This window comes from Danio rerio, chromosome 7 (assembly GCF_049306965.1).
Source record: "Danio rerio strain Tuebingen ecotype United States chromosome 7, GRCz12tu, whole genome shotgun sequence".
Taxonomy (NCBI): Eukaryota; Metazoa; Chordata; class Actinopteri; order Cypriniformes; family Danionidae; genus Danio; species Danio rerio.
The window spans coordinates 51,533,527-51,554,879 of record NC_133182.1 but is presented as its reverse complement, the minus strand read 5'-3'; the positions used below and the strand labels follow the sequence as shown (position 1 = coordinate 51,554,879).

Genomic DNA, 21,353 nt, shown 5'->3' with positions numbered 1-21,353 from the left:
TTAATAATCACCTGTTGTCTCTCCAAGTGTCCAGAGTGCTTTGGATAGCCTCCTGAATAAACAAGAGCTCAAAATAGTACAATCAGGCTTATTGTGGTGAACTTTCGGTTGTGAAAAACACTCTGTTGACTAAAAGAAACTTTGAAACTACACGACAAATAACTTTCGTTATGGGAAAGTATTTGTGGACTGTCAGGTTGTGGGTGGTTTACAGGTTAAGTTGACATGTACATACAACAGTTACTTTTAGTTAGCAGAATCTGTTGTTGGGCTATCATAAAAAGTGTTATAGACTGTCTACTAATACTTTAATAACTAATTGAGATGTCCCTCATAACAATTGACCATGGTTTTCAACGCTCCAGAACACGATTGCTACACTTTCATTATAATAAAACCATGGTTATGGGCAAGGTGAAAAAGGTTAATAACAGAGCAGGCCATAAAAATTTATCAAATAATTCAGTTTTTTGTATGTACAAAGCAACTTAGAAATACAGACAATAAAAATATCAAACCAACAAAGAGCATCAGAATATACAGTAGATCTAATCTAATACAGTAAACAAAGTGACAGACTGATATGTCATACATTCAGAGAAATAAAGGGAGCTGTCACTGGGGTGGTACCTTCAAAAGATACAAATTTGTGCCTAAAAGGTCTATATTAATACCTCAAGGGTACATATAAATCTGAACTAAATTTATAATACTAAATACTAAATTTAGTACCTAAAAAGTACAAAATGATTCCTCTTAAAATATTTAGGTACTAATATATACTTTTAAGGTACCAATATGGACTCTTTAAGTACAAATGTGTATCTTTTGAAAAGGTACCACCCCAGTGACAACTCGCAAACTTTTATTTCTGTATGTGTAGTGTATTCACTAAAGTGCCAAAATTCGAAGCACCAAAGTTTCTAATGTCTAATGGTTTGTTAGGGGAATAGTTTATTTATATATTTTAAGGCCAAATGTTTCCACAAGCATAAGAAACTTTGAAATTAACTACATATTGATGGTCAGCTGGACCTTAAAGGGACAGTTCACCCAAAGCTGAAAATTCTGTCATCATTTACTCATCCTCCACTTGTTTCAAACCTGTCTGAGTTTCTTTCTTCTATCGAACACGAAAGAAGATATTTTAAAGAAAGAAGGAAACTATCTTTTTAATGAAAAACAGAAACATATTAAGTCAATGGGAACTATCCTCTCACTCTCTGTGTGTGTGCTTGTGTGTGGGAGAGAGCGAGAAAGAGAATACTCCAAGGGAACCATTGTAATTGTAAAACTGATTAAGACAGCTTTATAACTAAATAAGATGAAACAGAACATGAACAGACAGATGAAAATACTGAAAATAAAGAAAACCAAACATTCTAATTAAAACTTTGATGCAAATAGACAAACTGCTTCTGATAAATAAATAAAAACACAACAAAACAACTTGCTAGAGAGTTCAATACGTAAGCCTGTTATTTGTTTGTATTGTTTGTTCGTAATGACGGCTTTTTAGAAGCAATTAAAGGCTAACAATAAGAGACTTTGAGGAATCTCACAGCTTTATTGAACAATCCTTTACAGGTTCAAGCCAGTTCTGCTTTAAACACAGAGTGAACAGACTGTGAGCAGTAAACGTATAGATATACATTGTCACCCCCTAGTGGCAACAACATGTATTTACAAGACAACATCTCGTACTGAACAATTCTTGACTGAGAGTTTTCCCTTTAGTAATATTAAACACCTCCATATATGAAATCATAAAATATGAAATAAATTCCCTGCTGAACAAAACAGAAGCTGTAATAGTTTTGGCTGTAAGAAATTTTGCAAACCCTCAAATTTTAACCATTAAACGTAGTACTTTTGCATGTGCTTTAGGACATATTCCATTAGAATTTACTGGTTTTAACATGCCATCAATAAAATGTAAAAATTATCAGTGAAGACCCAAAAAACCATTCAAATTTCCATTAAAACCAATATAATTTTCATTATATAACCATTAAAAACCTATGATGGTTTATGTTGCTTTTCTCAGCAAGATAAAGTGCATTAAACATATGCACAAAGTGCATATCGAAAATTTTACACTGCTGTTGTGCTGATTCTGTAAACAAAGTGGTTTAAACTGTTTAAAGCTGAGATGTCAAACTCTATCCATGAAGGGATGTCAAACTCTGTCCATGAAGTCAAATCAAGGTTCATTTATTGTCCATCCTAGGCATCAGGAGCTGCAGATAAAAATAAATATATTTTATTATTAATAAAAGGAAAAACAATAAAGGTTTGTTGTATTTCTCTAAATGAAAGCATTTACTTCTGGGGAACAGCAACTCTGTCCTTCGCTGGTGTCCATTACGGCATGTGGTTTTTTCCTCTAGTCCCCTGTAACACAGTATTGAGTGAGTTTACTACAATAGGATTAAAAACACTACAAATATGTTAAAAGAGAACCAATAATGCTGTTGAAAACACGCAAATAATTGGAAATTAAATGAAAACGTACAAATTAAACCTGTTTGTCTCTGAATCTTCTAACCAGTCATGCCAGTCAGTCCATTCAAAGAAATCCTCACAGTCCTGGGCTTTGCAGGGGCTGTGCACTTTCTGGCACAAGCCTTGCCACTGCTCTTTAAGCCTGTCCAGACGTTTCATGATCTCTTTTATCACTTTCCATGCTTTCTGAATGTCTTCTGAGGTTTCAACTGCAGGAGAAAAAAAGGAAGCTTATATAGTTTTATTTATTACATACAGTGCATTAAAACTAAAGTCATTACCAAAGATGGTATCAAATTAGGGAATGCTGGGTTTTGTTCATGAAAATAAGCTATTCCACTGTAAATCACATTAAGCTTAGTACACTTATAAAATTCCCTTTTCTCTAGGTGAAAAGTCTTTCCTCAAACTTTTAAATAAAATTGCTGATATTATTTTAAAATAAGTAATACAGACATGCAGATGCACTTCGATAATAATAATAATAATGATCATAATTATAATGATGATAATAATTAGTTAATAATTATAATTAATAATAATATATTATTACAATGTACACATGAAATGTTTGCAATGTAGGCCTACTCATACATTTACTGGCCACTTTATTAGGTACACCTGTTCAACTGCTCGTTAATGCAAATCTCTAATCAGCCAATCCCATGGCAGCAACTCAATGCATTTAGGCATGTAGACATGGTCAAGATGATCTGCTGCAGTTCAAACAGAGCATCAGAATGGGGAAGAAAGGTGATTTAAGTGACTATGAACGTGGCATGGTTGTTGGTGACAGACGGGCTGGTCTGAGTATTTCAGAAACTGCTGATCTACTGAGATTTTCACAGTCAACCATCTCTAGGGTTTACATAGAATGGTCTGAAAAGGAGAAAATATCCAGTGAGCGGCAGTTCTGTGGGCATAAATGCCTTTTTGATGCCAGAGGTCAGAGAAGAATGGCCAGACTGGTTCAAGCTGATAGAAAGACAACAGAAACTCAAATAACCACTCGTTACAAACGAGGTATGCAGAAGAGCATCTCTGAACACACAACATGTCCAACCTTGAGGCAGATGAGCTACAGCAGCAGAAGACCACACCGGCTGCCACTCCTGTCAGCTAAGAACAGGAAACTGAGGCTACAGTTTACACATTAAGATGGTAGGGTTACATCTCGATGTCAACCACATGAAAGCATGAATCCATCCTGCCTTGAATCAATGGTTCAGGCTGCTGGTGGCCGTGTAATCGTGTGGGGGATATTTTCTTGGCACACTTTGGGGCCCATTAGTACCAATTAGTACCAATTGAGCATCGTGTCAATGCCACAACTTACCTGAGAATTGTTGCTGACCATGTCCATCCCTTTATGGCCACAGTGTACCCAACTTCTGATGGCTACTTCCAGCAGGATAATGCACCATGTCATAAATCATGAATGATCTCAGATTGGTTTCTTGAACATGACAATGAGTACACTGTGCACAAATGGCCTCCCCTGTGGTTTAACGGAAGATTCACATCATGGATGTGCAGCCGACAAACAGTGTGATGCTATCATGTCAATATAAACCAAAATCTGTGAGGCATATTTCCAGTACCTTGTTGAATCTCAACAAGAGGGGCAAAAGGGGGTCCAACCCAGTACTAGAAAGGTGTACCTAATATAGTGGCCGGTGAGTGTATTAAAGGCCTATCACAAAGGCCTATACAGTTGTGCAAATACGGTACAGTTTTGTACATGTTTTTTTTTGTTTTTTTTACAATGTTCACATTAAAAGCTTGCAATGTAGGCCCCCTCAAATATTGAATACACGTATACCAAAATTTTCATCTTCAAAACAGAAAGCACGTACCACTCTTGTTTAACACTTTCATTAAAATGCCACACCTATTTACCGATTACTTGCATCTAATGGCCACATGGAAAAACACAACAAAATGAAATGCTTTATATTACATACATTTGTCACCGTTGCATTTCTGTTGATGAACTTTTTTGGTTTGTATGATTTAAACTGAATTCATACAGATTTTCTTTATTTGAAGGAATCAAGAAATCTTTCTATGACACTTCATACAACACAGATTGTTTGAAAGCATTAACAGATTGAAATTCATAATTAATTTAATGCTAAAATTAATTTACTTTGTAATGACTTTGTAATTAATACTGGATTCACTTGCTGTAAATTTCATCAGTCCAACATAAATGCCAACGCAATCTGATGCAATTCGTAACTTTTTGATTAAGTGGCTAATCCATTTAAAATTTGTACAATCTAATTTGTACAATTTAGTACGATTTGCTCATCACCCAATGACGGTTGAGGTTAGGGGTGGGGTTTGGTGCCACGCCTCCTTTTTAAAATCGTACATTTTGGTATTACTAAACTTGTACCAATTTGTACGAATTAGCCACTTAACTGTCAAAATGTAAAATGCTTACGTTTCCTTGTGAGATCAGGCTGTGATTGCTGTATACAGTGTATCTGTGCACATAATATTATGCTGAAAAACAAGTTGCTGTTTTTCACAATCACCTTTGACAAGTTTGAAAATCAAAACTAATCTTTAACCAAAACACTCTTACTGCACTGTGATGCTCACAAACACAATTCTCAGCATTTACACACACGGCAAAAATTGTTCAAAATTGTTCACTGGTATCTTATGATGGGATCAAACCAGCTGTGCGAAATATGAGCCAGTTCTGTACCAACTGTGCAAAACATGAGCCAAAATAAGCACAGGCAGCACAGACACACTGAATTTCGATATGAACAATGAATGGAGATAATCTGAGATAGAAAGGAAGAGAATGTGGGTGAGAAAAGGGTTGTTCCTTTGCCTGTGATATGCTAGGCAGAGCCCAGAATGAAGACATAATGTTGAGTAGGGGTGCTTTCTCACAGAGGGACTTATTTTTAGCTTAAACTAAAGTGTTAATTACAAAAATGTACATTTAAAAAACCTTTACAGTGCTTTCCACAGGTTTGAAATATACTTGTGGTGGTATCCGGATTGAAACATGTGCTTTACCCACAGCACATAAATGGTTACTACATGTGACACAAAAAATAATGTGGTTAAGTTTACTTAAAAATACTTCTATTTATTAGGTGCAGGTTGCTTTATTGGCATGACATTTAGTATAGTATTGCCAAAGCATTTTAGATATGTATAAAATATGTAAAATATCAACATCATCAAATAAATAATTTATACAGCAAATGAGAAATAAACTACAGGAAAAATTAATAAAAACAGACAATATCTCTAAAATGGATCATATTTATTAACAATTCATTAATAGTTAGAATAAAAAGTGTAGATTACTTAAATAAGGCAAATAAGTTGACTGACTATTTTTAATAATGTACATATATTTTGCAGCCAGTTAGGATGTCATTTCGTCCTCTCAGAGTATAATGGTTTTTGAATCGTTTAGGCTAAAGAATTCAGAAGGTCTGCTGTGAAGTCAAGTGGAAAGTAGTCTTTAATAAAAAAGTAATGCAACAACTTTAGAAAGTGAAACCAAAGTCAACTCCCGGACATTTAAGGAGATTTAGAAACTGATGGATGCATTTTTAAGCCTTAAAATGACGCCTTTCTGAGGGTCTCTGCAGAGCATGTGAGACTGTTTGAATAAGTGGTGTTGACAGTTCTGGCACACACACAATATGCAGTACAAAATGGGGCGAGAGAAGATTTTCCACTGGTTAATTAAACATGAATGTTTGGCTATCTTAAACCGATACAAATAGTGTATAAGGATGATAATGTTGGTTAAAAAAAAAAAAAAACTGTTATCAAAATATATGTGGGCGGCCGTTCATATACCTGGCCAGCCCTCCCAAGTAAAGTCTATGGGCTCTATTTTAACGATCAAGGCACAAAGTCTAAAGCGCATAGTGCAAAAGCATTAAGGGTGTGTCCGAATCCACTTTTGCTATTTTAAGGACAGAAAAATACAGTCTAACAGGGTTGTGCTTAATCTCTTAATGAGTTATGGTTATGTTTTGAGCATAACGTGCAATCAACCAATCAGAGTCTCACGTCTTATTCCCTTTAAAAGTCAGTTGCATCACGCCATGGTACATTTGCTATTGTTTTGTAAGTGAAAAAACTGAATGGAAAAACTGAACGCTTCACTAGCGAAAGATAAAGAACGAGCCTCCTCCATTTGGAATCTTTACTTTTTCTTTACTTTTACTCTTTACTCCTTTACTTGCGTGGATAAGGAAACGGTGTTGTACACACTGCACTGAAGACATCCATTAGCCTACATATGTAATTTAGCTTGTTAAACGCAAAGATTTGTTTCAAAACTATTTGTAAATTTAGTTCTACTTTCCAGCAAATGAAAAAATGAACAATAATAACAAAGCGTGGTCAAAAAACTGAGTTACATCAAAAGACACATCCTATTCTTGTGCCCCATTTGTCCCCAACTTGATTTTACTAAATCAAATATATATATAAAATGTATCTCTCTGGCCGCACTCAGTTTATTCATCTAAAATCATTCACTTCTCAGCATTTCACAGTTTCTTCAGGTGTTCCCCAGGGCTCAGTCCTGGGGCCCCTACTTTTTATCATCTATCTCATTTCACTTGGTAATATTCTCTGTAAATATAACATACAGTTTCACTTCTATGCGGATGACACCCAGCTATATCTCTCTGGCAAACCGTCTTCTTGTTTTCCACCTACATCCCTCACAGTCTGCTTAGCAGAAATCTAGTCCTGACTCTCTCTTAACTTTCTCAAACGAAATAGTTAAAAAAACTGAGGTTTTGCTTGTTGGTACTAAACTAACACTCTCTAAAACTTACAGCTTTTCTCTTTCAATTGACGACTGTTCCATCTATCCCTCTAAACAGGTTAAAAGTCTGGGTGTCATCCTTGACACCACCCTATGTTTTGATTTTCACATCAATAACATCACCCGGTCTGCTTACTTCCACCCAAGCAACATTAACCGTCTCCGCCCTTCTCTTACCCCTCATGCCACTGCTGTTCTCGTTCATAGCCTTGTCACATCTCGTTTAGATTACTGTAACTCTATTCTCTTTGGTCTCACTCATAAATCTCTCCGTAAGCTTCAGTTGGTCCAGCACCGTATCCGTCCAGAGCCGTATCCGTCCGTATCCGTCCACAGCCATATTGTCACCAGAACTCCTTCATATCACATCACCCCTGTCCTGCAGCAGCTTCATTGGTTACCTGTTCATTTTTGAATTGACTTTAAAATCTTAATGTTTACATTTAAAGCCATCCACAATCTCGCCCCTCCATATTTGTCTGCCCTCATCCACATTTCTGTTTCTTCTCGCACTCTGCAATCTTCTTCCTCCCTTCACTTGTCTGTTTCCTCTTCTCGTCTTTCAACTATGGGCAACAGAGCATTTAGCCGCTCTGCTCCGTGGCTTTGGAACTTACTACCACCTGCCAACAGAAACATTGACTCCCTCACACTATTCAAATCAAGCCTTAAAACCCACTTATTTAAGATGGCTTTTAATACTTAATTTTATCTGCACTATTGTTGTGTATATTTTATTATTTCTCTTGTTGTTTTATGCCTCTTGTTGATTGTACGGTGTCCTTGAGTTGCTAGAAAGGCGCCTTTAAATAAAATGTATTATTATTATTAATATAAAATGCAAAGAAATAAAATAAAATACTAATAATAAATATTACACAAATGCAAATTGTCATGAATGAACTGAAAAAAGCCCCCCGAGATGAGGAAGGCATGGAGTCAGTGGTTTTTATATTTATGTAGAAAATAATAATTTTTGTAACGTTTTTTCATATGTAAAGATATTTGTGTATGGCTGTAGATCCTGAGTATTAAGCGTTTGAACTAACGTCTCAAACTAGCAATGCGCCTTAACACACATCCTTTATAGACCAGCACACCCATGAGTCCACAAAGTGGTGAAAATGAATTTGCTATTTAAACAACAGGGTGCAAAACATGAAAGTTAAGGTTGCACTGATCTGAAAATAGCAACAAATCATGCCACACGCATCGTGCGCCTGTAGGAAGCACTGCTTTATTCCATTTATCATTGCATGTCATTTTTATATGATATTTTATGCAGATGCACTGCCCACCAAAACCATCCCTGTTGCTCTAAAATGATTAAATCTTTCCAAATAGAGCTACTTGATGACTTTGGTTATGGTGAAATTATTTTGTATACTGCAGACAAAAACATGCAATATTGTGCAGACCTTGTGAACCTAACAAGTCTCTTGTTGAGTACATTTCCAACTGCATGCCTTTGTGTAGTGTTTCTCAACCACGTTCCTGGAGAACGTGGTTGATCTGCACATTTTCCATGTCTCCTTAACCAAACGCACATGATTCACATCATCAGCTTATTAGCAGAGACTAAACGATCTGTAATAGGTGTAATAAAGTAGATATCCAAAACATGCAGTGACATGGTGACATGACATGGACAGTGGGATTTGACATCCAGAAACATGGTTGAGAAACACTGCCTTTGAGTGTATTATAACATGCTATTCATATGCGTAAGTTTTACTGATCTTGCTAGAAATGTCTAGAGCTTTGTGAATACAGTTTGAGGATTTGCCTTGATTAATGTTGTGAGAAAAAGATTGATAGTTTCAAGAAAAGTGTCTTAGCATTTATAAAAAAAAACATAGTCTTAAAAAAATTGTGTGTTGGAGCCTTTTTTTGTTTTTTTTTACCATTTGTTTTTATTCATGGAGTCTTGTTGAATAACAAATTTTTTAAAAAAATGACCAACCTTAAAACATTTGCATAGATTATGCATATTTCAATCTACTTGAGATAATAGAAATGCAAAAAATACACTACAGAAAGTAAATGTAATAAAAAAGAGGGAACTCACGCGCACTTTCTTTGCAGCGTATCTCAATGAACTGGTCCTCGTCAAAACGCCGCTCTCTGAGCAGAACACGTTTATCACCACAGCACAGCATACACTGGTCCTTTCCTATCCAGAATGGAGAATAAAAGGAGCAAGTCCTGACGACCAGCCTGTGAAGCAAGCATCAGTTTTAAACCTTATACTATTCATCCAAGATAATACTCTTACAACCAAATCATTTAAAGCAGAAAACCCAAAACAAGGGCCTGCTGGTCAAAGTTGGCATATGGAAACCTTTGATTTGGCCTGCAATCTCATTTGAAGAGGGGTTGGCAGATCATCATTTCACATTTTATATAACCTTTTGTTTGTTTGTTTTATTGTTAAGCTCTAAAATAGCTGACTTGAATTAATTATTTCAATTAAATGTGAATGAATCAGATTTTTTTAAAACTGTTGCTCGATAGATAGTGGACAATGCAGTAAGCAAATCATAGCAAGGCCAGATTCTGCTTGACTAGTGTTTTCATCATTGAACTCCATTATGTTATACTATATGTTATTATAAATAAATAAATAAATATATATAGTTGAAGTCAGAATTATTAGCCCCCTTTTGATTTTTTTTTCTTTTTTAAATATTTCTCAAATGATTTTTAACAGAGCAAGGAAATTTTCACAGTATGTCTGATAATATTTTTTTTGTTCTGAAGAAGGCCTTATTTGTTTTATTTTGGCTAGAATAAAAGCAGCTTTTGACAAAAAAAACAAAACATTTTTGGGACAAAATTTTTAGCCCCTTTGAGCTAATTTTTTTTTCCATAGTCTACAAAACAATCTATCGTTATACAATAACTTGCATAATTACCCTAACCTGCCTAGTTAACCTTATTAACCTAGTTAAGCCTTTAAATGTCACTTCAAGCTGTATAGAAGTGTCTTGAAAAGTAAAATATTATTTACTGTCATCATGACAAAGATAAAATAAATCAGTTAATAGAAATAAGTTTTTAAAACTATTATGCTTAGAAATGTGCTGAAACAATATTCCCTCCATTAAACAGAAATTAGGGGAAAAATGAGCAGAGGTGCTAATAATTCAGGGGTATATATATGTATATATATATATATATATATATATATATATATATATATATATATATATATATATATATATATACTGTATATATATATATATATATATATATATATATATATATATATATATATATATATATATATGACAATGCATTAGTTTGCATATGTTTGCAAGTTTGCATATGTGCCTCCCACTTGTATGCAAACTGTCGTAATTCCTACAGTGTACAGTACCCTCAAATTAAAGCTGACAGTCTGCAGATGAAGCACATCTTGTTCGTTTCATTTCAAATCCATTGTGCTGGTATATAGAGCCAAAAATGTTTGAATTGTGTTGATGTCCAAATATTTATGGAACCAACTGTGTATATATATAGTTAGATATAGAATATATATTTTAAACATCTTATCTTGTGTTCAACAGAAAAAACCCAAAGGTTTGAAACAAATAAAGGGTGAGTAAGCAATTTTTGGTGTGAACTATCCCCTTGAATATCTAGACTGAGTAAATAAAAAATGTTCTTCAACGACAAGTGCTTATTTTAGTCTAAAAAATACAAGCGTAAACATTCACCTGTGGAAGAAACCATGTGGTATCTCAGGCATAAGGTAAACCCGGATGTTGAGGTCTTCTGAACTGTTAGATCCCCACTCTCGCTCCACCTGCATGTTGTCTGGCAGGAAACTTGGGAACATACATGCATCTAGCTCATATACAGTGGGATTTGAGGGCACCCAATCTTTTTTCGGACAGAATTCGTTGGCTTTTGGATTGAGACCGCTGTTGTGTTTGGTTGACAGACATACATCAAAGTGTTTTAGCAGCGATAGGAGACTTCCCTCTTTGTTTTTGGACCCAACCACCTCTTCAATGAGCTCTTTATCTGCAGATTCATAGATCTTCTCGAGCTCAGTCCGCACAAGGATCCTAATAGCCACATTGCTTAAGGATGCTCTCTCTTCATAGTCCCTGATCCATCTTTTCTTATCTACCACAAGGGCGTTTTCTGACTTCCGCTGCGCAGAGGAAATCTTGTTCAGCTCCTGGACAAGATCATGTCTCACAACAGTCTGTGACAGAATCAAGAGAGAAGATTTTATGTGATAGGTACAGTGCATCACCAATGATAGACTTGTAATGGTTGAATGTTTATTGCATGAACCTTAAACAATGAGATCAGGAATGATGGTTTCACAAACAAAGATTCCTGCAGTTCGGGGATTTCCTTGTACCACATGATGACGCCAATTCGATGAAGATACTGAAGAATTAATTTCAGTTTATCATCGTCTAGTGTGGTTAGCCTGTTCTTCAGTTCACACAAGAGGACATCTTGACTCACAACACCTGTTAAGGTGCACATTTAAGAATTAAGAAAGGCACAATATGTACTGCTAGAGGTTTCTTATTAAGACCACCGTTAAACTCAACTGACCAGGGTCAGTGTTGTGTTCTTTAAGTTACTTCAGGTATTAATTACAAACTAGATTCTTAAAGTTTGAGAACAAACTTTGAGGCTGGCTTGTGAAAGCCTGATGGTAATAGTTTATTTAGTTTAAACAGTTTTAAAAAGTATGAATAGATAGATAGATAGATAGATAGATAGATAGATAGATAGATAGATAGATAGATAGATGGATGGATGGATGGATGGATGGATGGATGGATGGATGGATGGATGGATGGATGGATGGATGGATGGATGGATGGATGGATGGATGGATGGATGGATGGATGGATGGATGGTATGCTAGCATGAGTCAAACAAACCAACCCCCGCTTCTCTACGATGTTCTGATACTGAGATATAGCTGCTGTTATATCGTTGCTAGGTTAGTCTGTTTTGTTGCTATGGAGTGGATTGACAGCTTAGACTGATGATGTATCAAAGCTTCTTGCCAGTATGAACAGTTAAAAGCAACACCCATGTCTCTATCACACTGCAGCATGACGATATCAATCTGAACCTCTATAATGGCAGTCTATGGGACCATTGCTAGGGTGCCGTATCTGGTTGTTAGGGGTGTGGCTAGAAAGTTAAAAGCTCATCAGTTGTTGGTAGTTTGGTAGTCTGAGTTAAATGAGCCCAGTTAGAAGTCTGTGCGACAGTCTGATGTAGAGTTATGAGCTCACAAAGTTTGACCCAATGTAAAGTCAATGAGAGTCTTTTGCAGTGGAAGTCTATGGGACAGTTTCTAGGGTCCCAAAAGTGGTTGCTAGGGTGTGGCCAGAAAGTTAAAAGCTCATCAGTTATTGGCAGTTAGATAGTTTGAGTTAAATGAGCCCAGTTAGAAGCCTGTAGGACAGTCTGATGCAGACTTATGAGGTCACAAAGTTTGGTCCAATGTTAAGTCAATGGGATTTTTCAGACGGACCTGGGACGTTTTTCGGAAAACCAAAAGTCGGATCAGTCGGAAAAGATATAGCAACCCGAGTCAGACCAGTTTGGAGGTCTGGTGGGAGTTTGGTGGTCATAGCTTGAAAGCTCTAGGAGGAGATAGAGTTTAATTTTTAGTCTCAGAAGAAAAATAGGATAACAATAGTCTGGCTTGCTACACAAGCCAGCCTAATTATTATATCGGAAAAGTCCAAGTCTGTACTGGTAAGGTATACCAAATAAAGTGGCCAGTGAGTGCAAATAAAAGGTTACAATTACTTACCATGCTCAGGAATGTCACCGTTTTCCAGAAGCTCTTGGATATGATTCTCCACCTCATAGTAGCTTCTGGGTAATGTTTGTTCTATGCTAGGGAATGTATCTTTGTTTAAAACCTCAGCTTTGATGCGTGTTTTAAGCTTGTCGATGTCTGCCGGTTTAGTGCAATCTATGGGGACCAATTCGAGGACCTGATAATAAAAGAAGATGGAGCAGATTGTGTCAGGAAATTCCAATGGTTGCGTATTTAAATAGACAGCATTACTAAACCAAATTACCTTTAGTTTGTACTCGGTGAGTCTTTCAATCTGATTTATCTGCTCAGAGTTCGAAGACGGGTCATCCACTTCCTGCAGGTTCTTCCTCCGCTGCTCTAAATTCACTGTATGTGTGTCAAGCATTTTTTTAACCTGCTCTTCGATATGCTCTTTCTTTTTTTTCACCTCATTCTCATCCTGGCACTGGTCAACATGAGTGCCCACAAGCAGGACCACTGAATCGGGTATTTGAAGCTGAAGATTTGTAATCCAGAAGACCACGTTCTCTTTGAAAGTTGCTTCATCCATTTTGTAACTTGGAAAAATGATTAGACTCAGTTAGTTATACATCAGTACACACTGAAGTAGGTTATACTCAGAGGGCATTAGATTTCCACAGGGTATTTTCTCGTGAGCACAGTGCACAACACAGCAAAACTACTAGGTTTGTTCACAGGTTGTCAAGACTGGACTGGACCATTGATTAAAAGTCAGACAACAACAGAGGTGACAGAACTACAACAACAACAACAACAACACTCAAAACTATACGCTTATTTTATTCATTCATTCATTCATTTTCTTTCCAGCTTAGTCCCTTTATTCATCAAGGGTCATCACAGCGGAATGAACCACCAACTTATCCAGCATATGTTTTACGCAGCAGATGCAACTCATCACTGGGAAACATACTTTTTCACACACATACACTTAGGCCAATCCGGCCTATTCAATTCACCTTTAGAGCATGTCTTTGTACTGTGGGGGAAACCAGAGCACCCGGAGGAAACCCACGCAAACACGGGGAGAGCATGCAAACTCCACACAGAAATGCCAACTGACCTAGCCTGGATTTGAACCAGCGACCTTCTTGCTACTCTATGAGGCGATCGTGCTACTCATTGCGCCACCATGACACCAAGCTGATGATTTTTTTCTAGTTTGTTTTTGGTTCTGTGTTTGGGTGTGTTACCAAATGCAGTTTAATTCGAAAGGTTGTGCAATCGACTGTGTGCAAGCTCTAACATGCACATATAAAAACTAAGTAAATCTTGGCATTTAAAAAAAAATTGACACCAGTTTTTCAGTTGCTAAAGTGACCCGAGTGCATTTAATCTTCAAATAAAGGGGATTTTCTTTTACCTAAAAAAGTTAATGTGTAAGTTCCTGTGAAGTGCTTTGAAAGGGCCATTTTTATTCAGTGTTTGACGGAATTTTAACTGAAACAGGAAGAGAGGGTGATATATAGAGTAGCTCCTCCTCTTTAAAAAAAACAGCCAATGGCATTTAGTTTTTAGGCTATCACAGCCCTGCCAGTAAGAGTGACTCATAATTATTAGCCCCACTAAATGATTTGCCCCTCGTTTATTTTTTCCCCAATTTCTGTTTAATGGAGAGAAGTTTTTTTTTTCAACACATTTCTAAGCATAATATTTTTAATAACTCATTTCTAATAACTGATTTATTTTATCTAAGCCATAATGACAGTAAATAATATCTGACTAGATATTTTTCAAGACACTTCTATACAGCTTAAAGTGACATTTAAAGGCTTAATTAGGTTTATTAGGTTAACTAGGCAGGTTAGGGTAATTAAGCAAGTTATTGTATAATGATGTTTTGTTCTGTAGATTATCGAGAAAAAAAAAAAAAAAAAAAAAAAAAAAAAATATATATATATATATATATATATATATATATATATATATATATATATATATATATATATATATATATATATATAGCTTAAAGGGGCTAATAATTTTAACCTTAAATGGATTTTTTTTAATTTTAAAAACTGCTTTTATTCCAGCCAAAATAAAACAAATAAGACTTTTTCCAGAAGAAAAAAAATATTATTAGACATACTGTGAACATCTCCTTGCTGTTAAACATCATTTGGGAAATATTTAAATAAGAAAAAAATATAATATTGACTTCAACTATATATCAGGTTTATATCTTCTAAACTTGAATTTTGACGCTGTTTTGTAGCACACTAGCATTCAAATACCCTTAAAACTAACACACTGATTCTTACATCTAAAAAAAACTTTTCTTTTTTTTCATGCGACCTTTAATATTATTGCATTGGCCTAAAACATATTGGACATGTAAACCCAGAGTATAACAATGTCCCATTTTTTATAGAAATTATAGGTGATCTTTTTTAACACTTTGTGGTGTTCTCAAAAAAAAAAAAAAAAATAGTGGTTTGCAACAGCTGATATCTTGCTTAATTATATCCTATTATAATAAGCTGTTGAATGCTTGATTCTAATTGGATGTAAATAAATGCAACATTCTGTGCAATTATTTCCAGTGAACCACCACACTAAAGGTTATCCAGGCAGGTTTAGACCAAATTACAGTTTCATATCTCTACATCAAATGATTTCAGTAATTTCACAGCCTACAACTGTCAACAATTGCATAAAATCAAAACACAACCGAAGGCTTTGGATGAGATGTGCCGGACAAAAACCGGTCAAATGTCTTGAAATACAATAACTGAACAATGTCTTTAAGTGTAGTATCCGTTGTATTATAGGGTTGAGTTGATAGAAGATGCCATCGTTCATCACCTATGGCGGATAGAGATCACGATGCTGAGCTGGCATCGAGATCCTCAAAGACCAAACAAAGATTATTCAGGTCAGGTAGGTTAAACTGTAGGCTACAAATAATTAATTCTTTATAACTTAATTAATTATTCATAAGCCGCCTACGACGACGATGCCATCGTCCATCACAATGTTTCACATTAGACATCATAAGATGCAAAATTGGTCGACATCACCCAACCCTAAAGTATATACACAATATTTGACTCCAATCTGTTTATTACAACAAAATAATGCATACCTGAATGCACCACCTAAGGTGTGCATTATTCATTCAATTATTTTCCTTAGGCGTAGTCTCTATTTCAGAGGTGGACAAAGCAGAATGAATCAACTATTGCAGAATATGTTTTACTTAGCGGATGCCCTTCCAGCTGCAACCCAGTATTGGGAAACATCCATACACACTAAACACTATAACCAATTTAGTTTATTCAATACACCTATAGCACATGTCTTGGACTGTGGGGAAAACTGGAGCACCCGGAGGAAAGCATAAAAATATTACATGTTTATAAACGAAAGATGACTTTTTTTGTGTAAGCACGAAATAATTTTACAGCAATGTGGTAATAAAAGTGTCAAATGACCCAGCGACTAACAATTGTACATTATTGTAACACGTTTTATTCGAGAACATTTGAGCTGGTTTAAGTTCTTAGTTCTTTCATTTTCGTTTAATTTAAAATAGAAATAAATCCTGTTTGTTATCTAACCTATTATTTTTATGCAGTCAAGTTGTATGTTAATTAGCTACGAAGAAAAGAAAATCATTTATTTTTGGCATGCTGATTTATGTGAAATCGTGAATATAGGTCTATATAATCACCTTGCAGTTTTAAATATTGTTGCTAGAATTGTTTTTTATGTATGGGCGATATATACGGCATCACCAACAGTGATTGCGGTCATGACCATGTGTTGCACTGTAAGTTGTTATATTAAATATTATGACAGGCCTAGTGGCGTGGCTTTGCAATTATTTAAAATGTCATAATGGAAGTCAATAGGGCAAAAAACATAACAAAAGGGTAGTGCTCAGAGTGTCTTGCTGAGTTTTTGAAAAATGTTCAAACCATTTTCACAAAATATGTGTCAAAATAAGACGTCACACAAAAATCATTCCATTTGCTGAAACACAGAGGAAGTTGTGGCCAAATTAACACTAAAAATCACCCCATGGTGGATCAAAACATTCCCAGCAGTACACAAGGGTTAAAACACTGACGTAGATGGGATCCCTCCTTCAATGCAAACATAAATCATCTAAATGTTTGGAAAAGCAAAAGCCCAGACTAAAGGTTGTAGCACAAACTACTGAAGTAATAAGTAACAGTTCATCGACGATTGCTAGGAAATTCTCTTTAAAATATATTGTACTGCAAGAAAAATCGACTTTACCTGGAAAGGTTGATGGCTAGAATGACAAAGGCTTGAGGAGTGATGAATACATGATGTGTGATGTAGTATTCCTCTTGTCCAGCGAAGTCCCAAAATAAAAAACGGATGCTATCACTGCCATCTCTCACTGTAAATTCACTGATCTCAATCCCTACAGTACGATCGGCCTCTGCCACTTGCACAGGGCAACCCTCCTTTAGACTGCGGCACAGAGTGGATTTTCCTGCCATGGAGTTGCCCAGAAACATGGTCTTCACAGTGTAGACATCTGGGGCATTTGCTTCAAGCATAGCAAAGTAATTCTGAATATCTTTCAATCCTCCAGCACAGACTTCTCCAGGCGGCTTTCTCAGAGGATTGCCATTAGCTTTAAACACATTCAAGCTACTGTTTTGAAAAAGCCTGTCTGGTAGCTCTGCCAGCTGATTCCTCTCAATATACAGCTCTTTTAGGCGCGAGAGTCCCACAAGAGGATACAGATCCTTCAGGCAGTTGTTGGACAGGTTCAGATAGGTTAGATCTTGGCATCTGCTAATGTCACTGGGTAGCTTTTCAAGCCGATTGGTGCTCAACTTTAGGAAATTCAGTTTTTCCAAAGACGGGAAGACATTTTCTGGGATGGTTTTGATATTGTTCTGATTCAAATAAAGTGTCTTGAGTTGGCGTAATGCTCTAATCTCCACAGGAAAGTCGGTGATCTCATTTCTGCTCAGGTTGAGCTCTTTGAGGTTTGTAAGTTGTGAGATATCAGTGATTTGCCTGAGTCGGTTTCGCTGTAGCTCCACCTTTACTGCATCGGCACCTCTCTGGAGCAGCTGTCTGGGAAGAGCTTTGAGTTTCTTTCCTGAATAGTCATCTTCGTTTTGAGTGTTTGGATTTCCTAAAGTAAAAAAAAAAAAACATACATAAGCAGATTACTTGGAAACTCCAGTTTCTCTGAATGCAGCTATGTCTTTGGGTGAAATGTTACTATGCCATGCAAAAAAAAGCAATTTTTTTGTCTTGTTTCTAGTCCAAATATCTAAAAACTCTTAAGTCAAGACGAATTTTCTAGACAAGCAAAATATTTAAGTTCTTTAAAACAATCAAAATATTCTGGCAATGGGGTATAAAAAATTTTGTTTTTCCTGTTGACATAAGATTATTTTTCTTACCCCACTGGCTTGATATGAGAATTTTTAGACATTTGGACTGGAAACAGGAAAAAAAAATCTAAGTACACTATAAAAAATGTTGGATTCCACACAATCTCTTCATGTCATCTTAACAAAAATGTATTAAGTTAGCTCAGTGGTGTACAAACCCAGTCCTGGAGGGCTGGTGTCCTGGAGAGTTTAGCTCCATCCCTAATCGAGCACACCTGAACCAGCTAAATCAAGCTGTTAGTAGATAAACTAGAAATTTCCTGCAGGTGTTTTGAAGCAAGTTGGAGCTAAACTCAGCAGGACACCGGCCCTCCAGGACCGAGTTTGGACATGCCTGAGTTAGCTTATGTTTTTTTTTTTTTTTTTTAAAGTGAATTAAACATAAAACAACCAAGTTGTCCCCCTTAAAAACTCAAGAATTGTGTTGTTTCAGCTCATTTATATAAACAGTTTGAACAGGCAGCAAAAAAAAAATTAATAAAACTAAATAAAAAATAATATTAAAAAGTCAGTGTAGGAAAAGCATTTTTTTGCAGTGAACATTTGATACTGTAACATTTCTAATTTCATAAACCTACTATTTAATGAAGCTTTTTTATTTCATTGATCAGTATTTTTTTGTATTTGTTGTTATTGAAAATCTGTATTAATGCAACAAATTTTACTTTTTTGTTTTCCAAAAACAAATCTGTGTATGACTGTTTGTCAAGATAACAATTCAGTACGATGATACAGCAAAATCTGAAAGTCACACTCTCTGTACACTGTAAACTAGCATAATGTTCGCATTTCTTACGTAATACAACCACAGTCATACACATATGTAGCGTTATCTTAAGATTAAATTGTAAACGTACCATTTATTTGGGCCATGTTGTTGAAAGAGGATAAAGAAACTCTTTTTCTCTTCTTCGGTAATCTACTTCCTCATGTCTCATAGACCAATCTAGGATGGACTTTTATTTACTTTCATTTTCTTGAAAATGTAGCTGTATCTTTTTCGGTTTCTGTCACGTGGTTTGCACAAACCAGTCCTTCAAAAAAGGCGCGACAGTGCCATCATGTGGCCAAAATGTTAAATAATGTATGAACAACAGCAGACGTCATATTTTTTTATTCATTCATTCATTCATTCATTCATTCATTCATTCATTTTCTTTTCGGCTTAGTCCCTTTATTAATCTGGCGCCGCCACAGCGGAATGAACCGCCAACTTATCAAGCCTATGTTTTTACACAGCGGATGCTCTTCCAGCTGCAACCTAATTCTGAGATTTTTTTTAAAGTACATTAAAGATCAGATTTGATTGTTTCATATGGTAAATTCTACCAGAAATGTACATTTTTACTTGAGGGACAAAATCATGGAGTCATGGAGGACATTTTAAACTAAGCATTTATTATTATTATTGAATAAAATACGTTTTCATATCACCCCTAAAATATCTGTCCCTGTCACAGACAAACATATATTTGTTAGAATAATTTTCTTATTTATTTGATGCAAATATAATTTTACTATTGGGCACATGTCCCTGAATATTGTAATTCCTGTAAGAAACTTACACAGACACAGACGCACACACACACACACACAGTTAAACAGATTAATTCATCAATATTTCTTCGTGTAGTAAATTTTTTTTTATAAGGACAGAGCTGACCGTGGAGTGACTTTTGGATTTTTTTTTTTTGATACAGAAAAAAGTATTTTTTGTGCTCTTCGTTTAAAGTTTTGAGAAGCATTGCTATTTTAAATTATAATTATATCATTTTACTGTTAATTTGTTGATGGTAAATTTCAGCCAAAGACAGCATAACAATTTTATTATATTATAATACAACTGACGACTTATATAAACATACATATACATAACATACACAAATTTGATTTTATTTAACAATACATTTATTAACTAATCACAATTCAAATTAACAATAAACAACAAAATTGGCAAAAACACAGATAGGAGTACCACATCCTATTCCAGCTCAGCAATAACAGGGTAACACTATGTACATTTCCTAAGTAGTGATGTAGATATTTCTATGGTATCACCCTGTTATTACCAAGCTGTAATATGACATACTGTGATGTTAGATGTTTCCAACCTGGCACATATTTTACCCCTTTTACAAGATGTAAGATAAGCCTTTGGTGTCTCCAGAATGTGTCTGTAAAGTTTCAGCTCAAAATGCCCATCAGATTATTTATTATAGCCTCCAGATTCTGCCTATTTTAGTGTCTGAGTATACTGTAGCTGTTTTTGTAGCCTGTGGCTTTAAATGCAAATGAGCTGCTTCTCCCCACCCACCGTTCCCATGTGCCTATCTGCTTCTCGTCATGCGTTACGTCGTCAGATAAACAGCAGTCAGAGACAGACTCAAATAAAGCTGAAATACTGCTCCTTAGTGGAGTTTATTTAAACCCAGGCCCGGATTGGCTAATTGGGAGGACCGAGAGAATTCCCGGTGGGCCGGTCTGTATTTTGGGCCGGTGTCCTAGCTGTTTGCACTCTCAGCAGTCAGACTTTTTTCATTTATTTATTCATTTGACCATAACCTAACTCTTTTTATACATTATTTTGCCGCTTTGCTCCACTCTTTTTATTTATTTTCTCACAGCCCTATGAGCAAAATGCAGCCTGCAGGTTAATAATGACCATTCGACCCCAAACAGCGGCACCTTAGTGAAAATAAGAATTTGAATAATTAATATTAATGAATATTACACCTGCTCATAAAAAAATCAGATGATTCACTACATTTTTATATCTGACATAACTTGATCA

The 21,353-nt window shown here is 35.7% G+C and overlaps 1 protein-coding gene across 2 annotated transcripts; it reads right to left on the bottom strand.

Annotated features, from left to right (window-relative positions):
• Positions 1 to 1,547: 1,547 nt before the first annotated feature.
• On the bottom strand, positions 1,548 to 19,533 carry si:ch211-210p4.6. Of its 2 annotated transcripts, none has more exons than XM_683840.9 (10): positions 19,420 to 19,533; positions 17,418 to 18,297; positions 13,414 to 13,708; positions 13,140 to 13,326; positions 11,642 to 11,826; positions 11,053 to 11,549; positions 9,402 to 9,550; positions 2,516 to 2,714; positions 2,327 to 2,394; positions 1,548 to 2,240 (listed from the first exon to the last, which is right to left on the bottom strand). In XM_683840.9, the coding sequence occupies exons 1-10, from the start codon at positions 19,433 to 19,435 to the stop codon at positions 2,227 to 2,229; spliced, it is 2,490 nt and encodes an 829-aa protein (XP_688932.3). In that variant the 5' UTR covers positions 19,436 to 19,533; the 3' UTR covers positions 1,548 to 2,226. The 2 variants fall into 2 exon arrangements, with proteins under 2 accessions (XP_688932.3, XP_073763382.1); XM_073907281.1 differs by having other exon boundaries at positions 9,408 to 9,550.
• Positions 19,534 to 21,353: the final 1,820 nt, after the last annotated feature.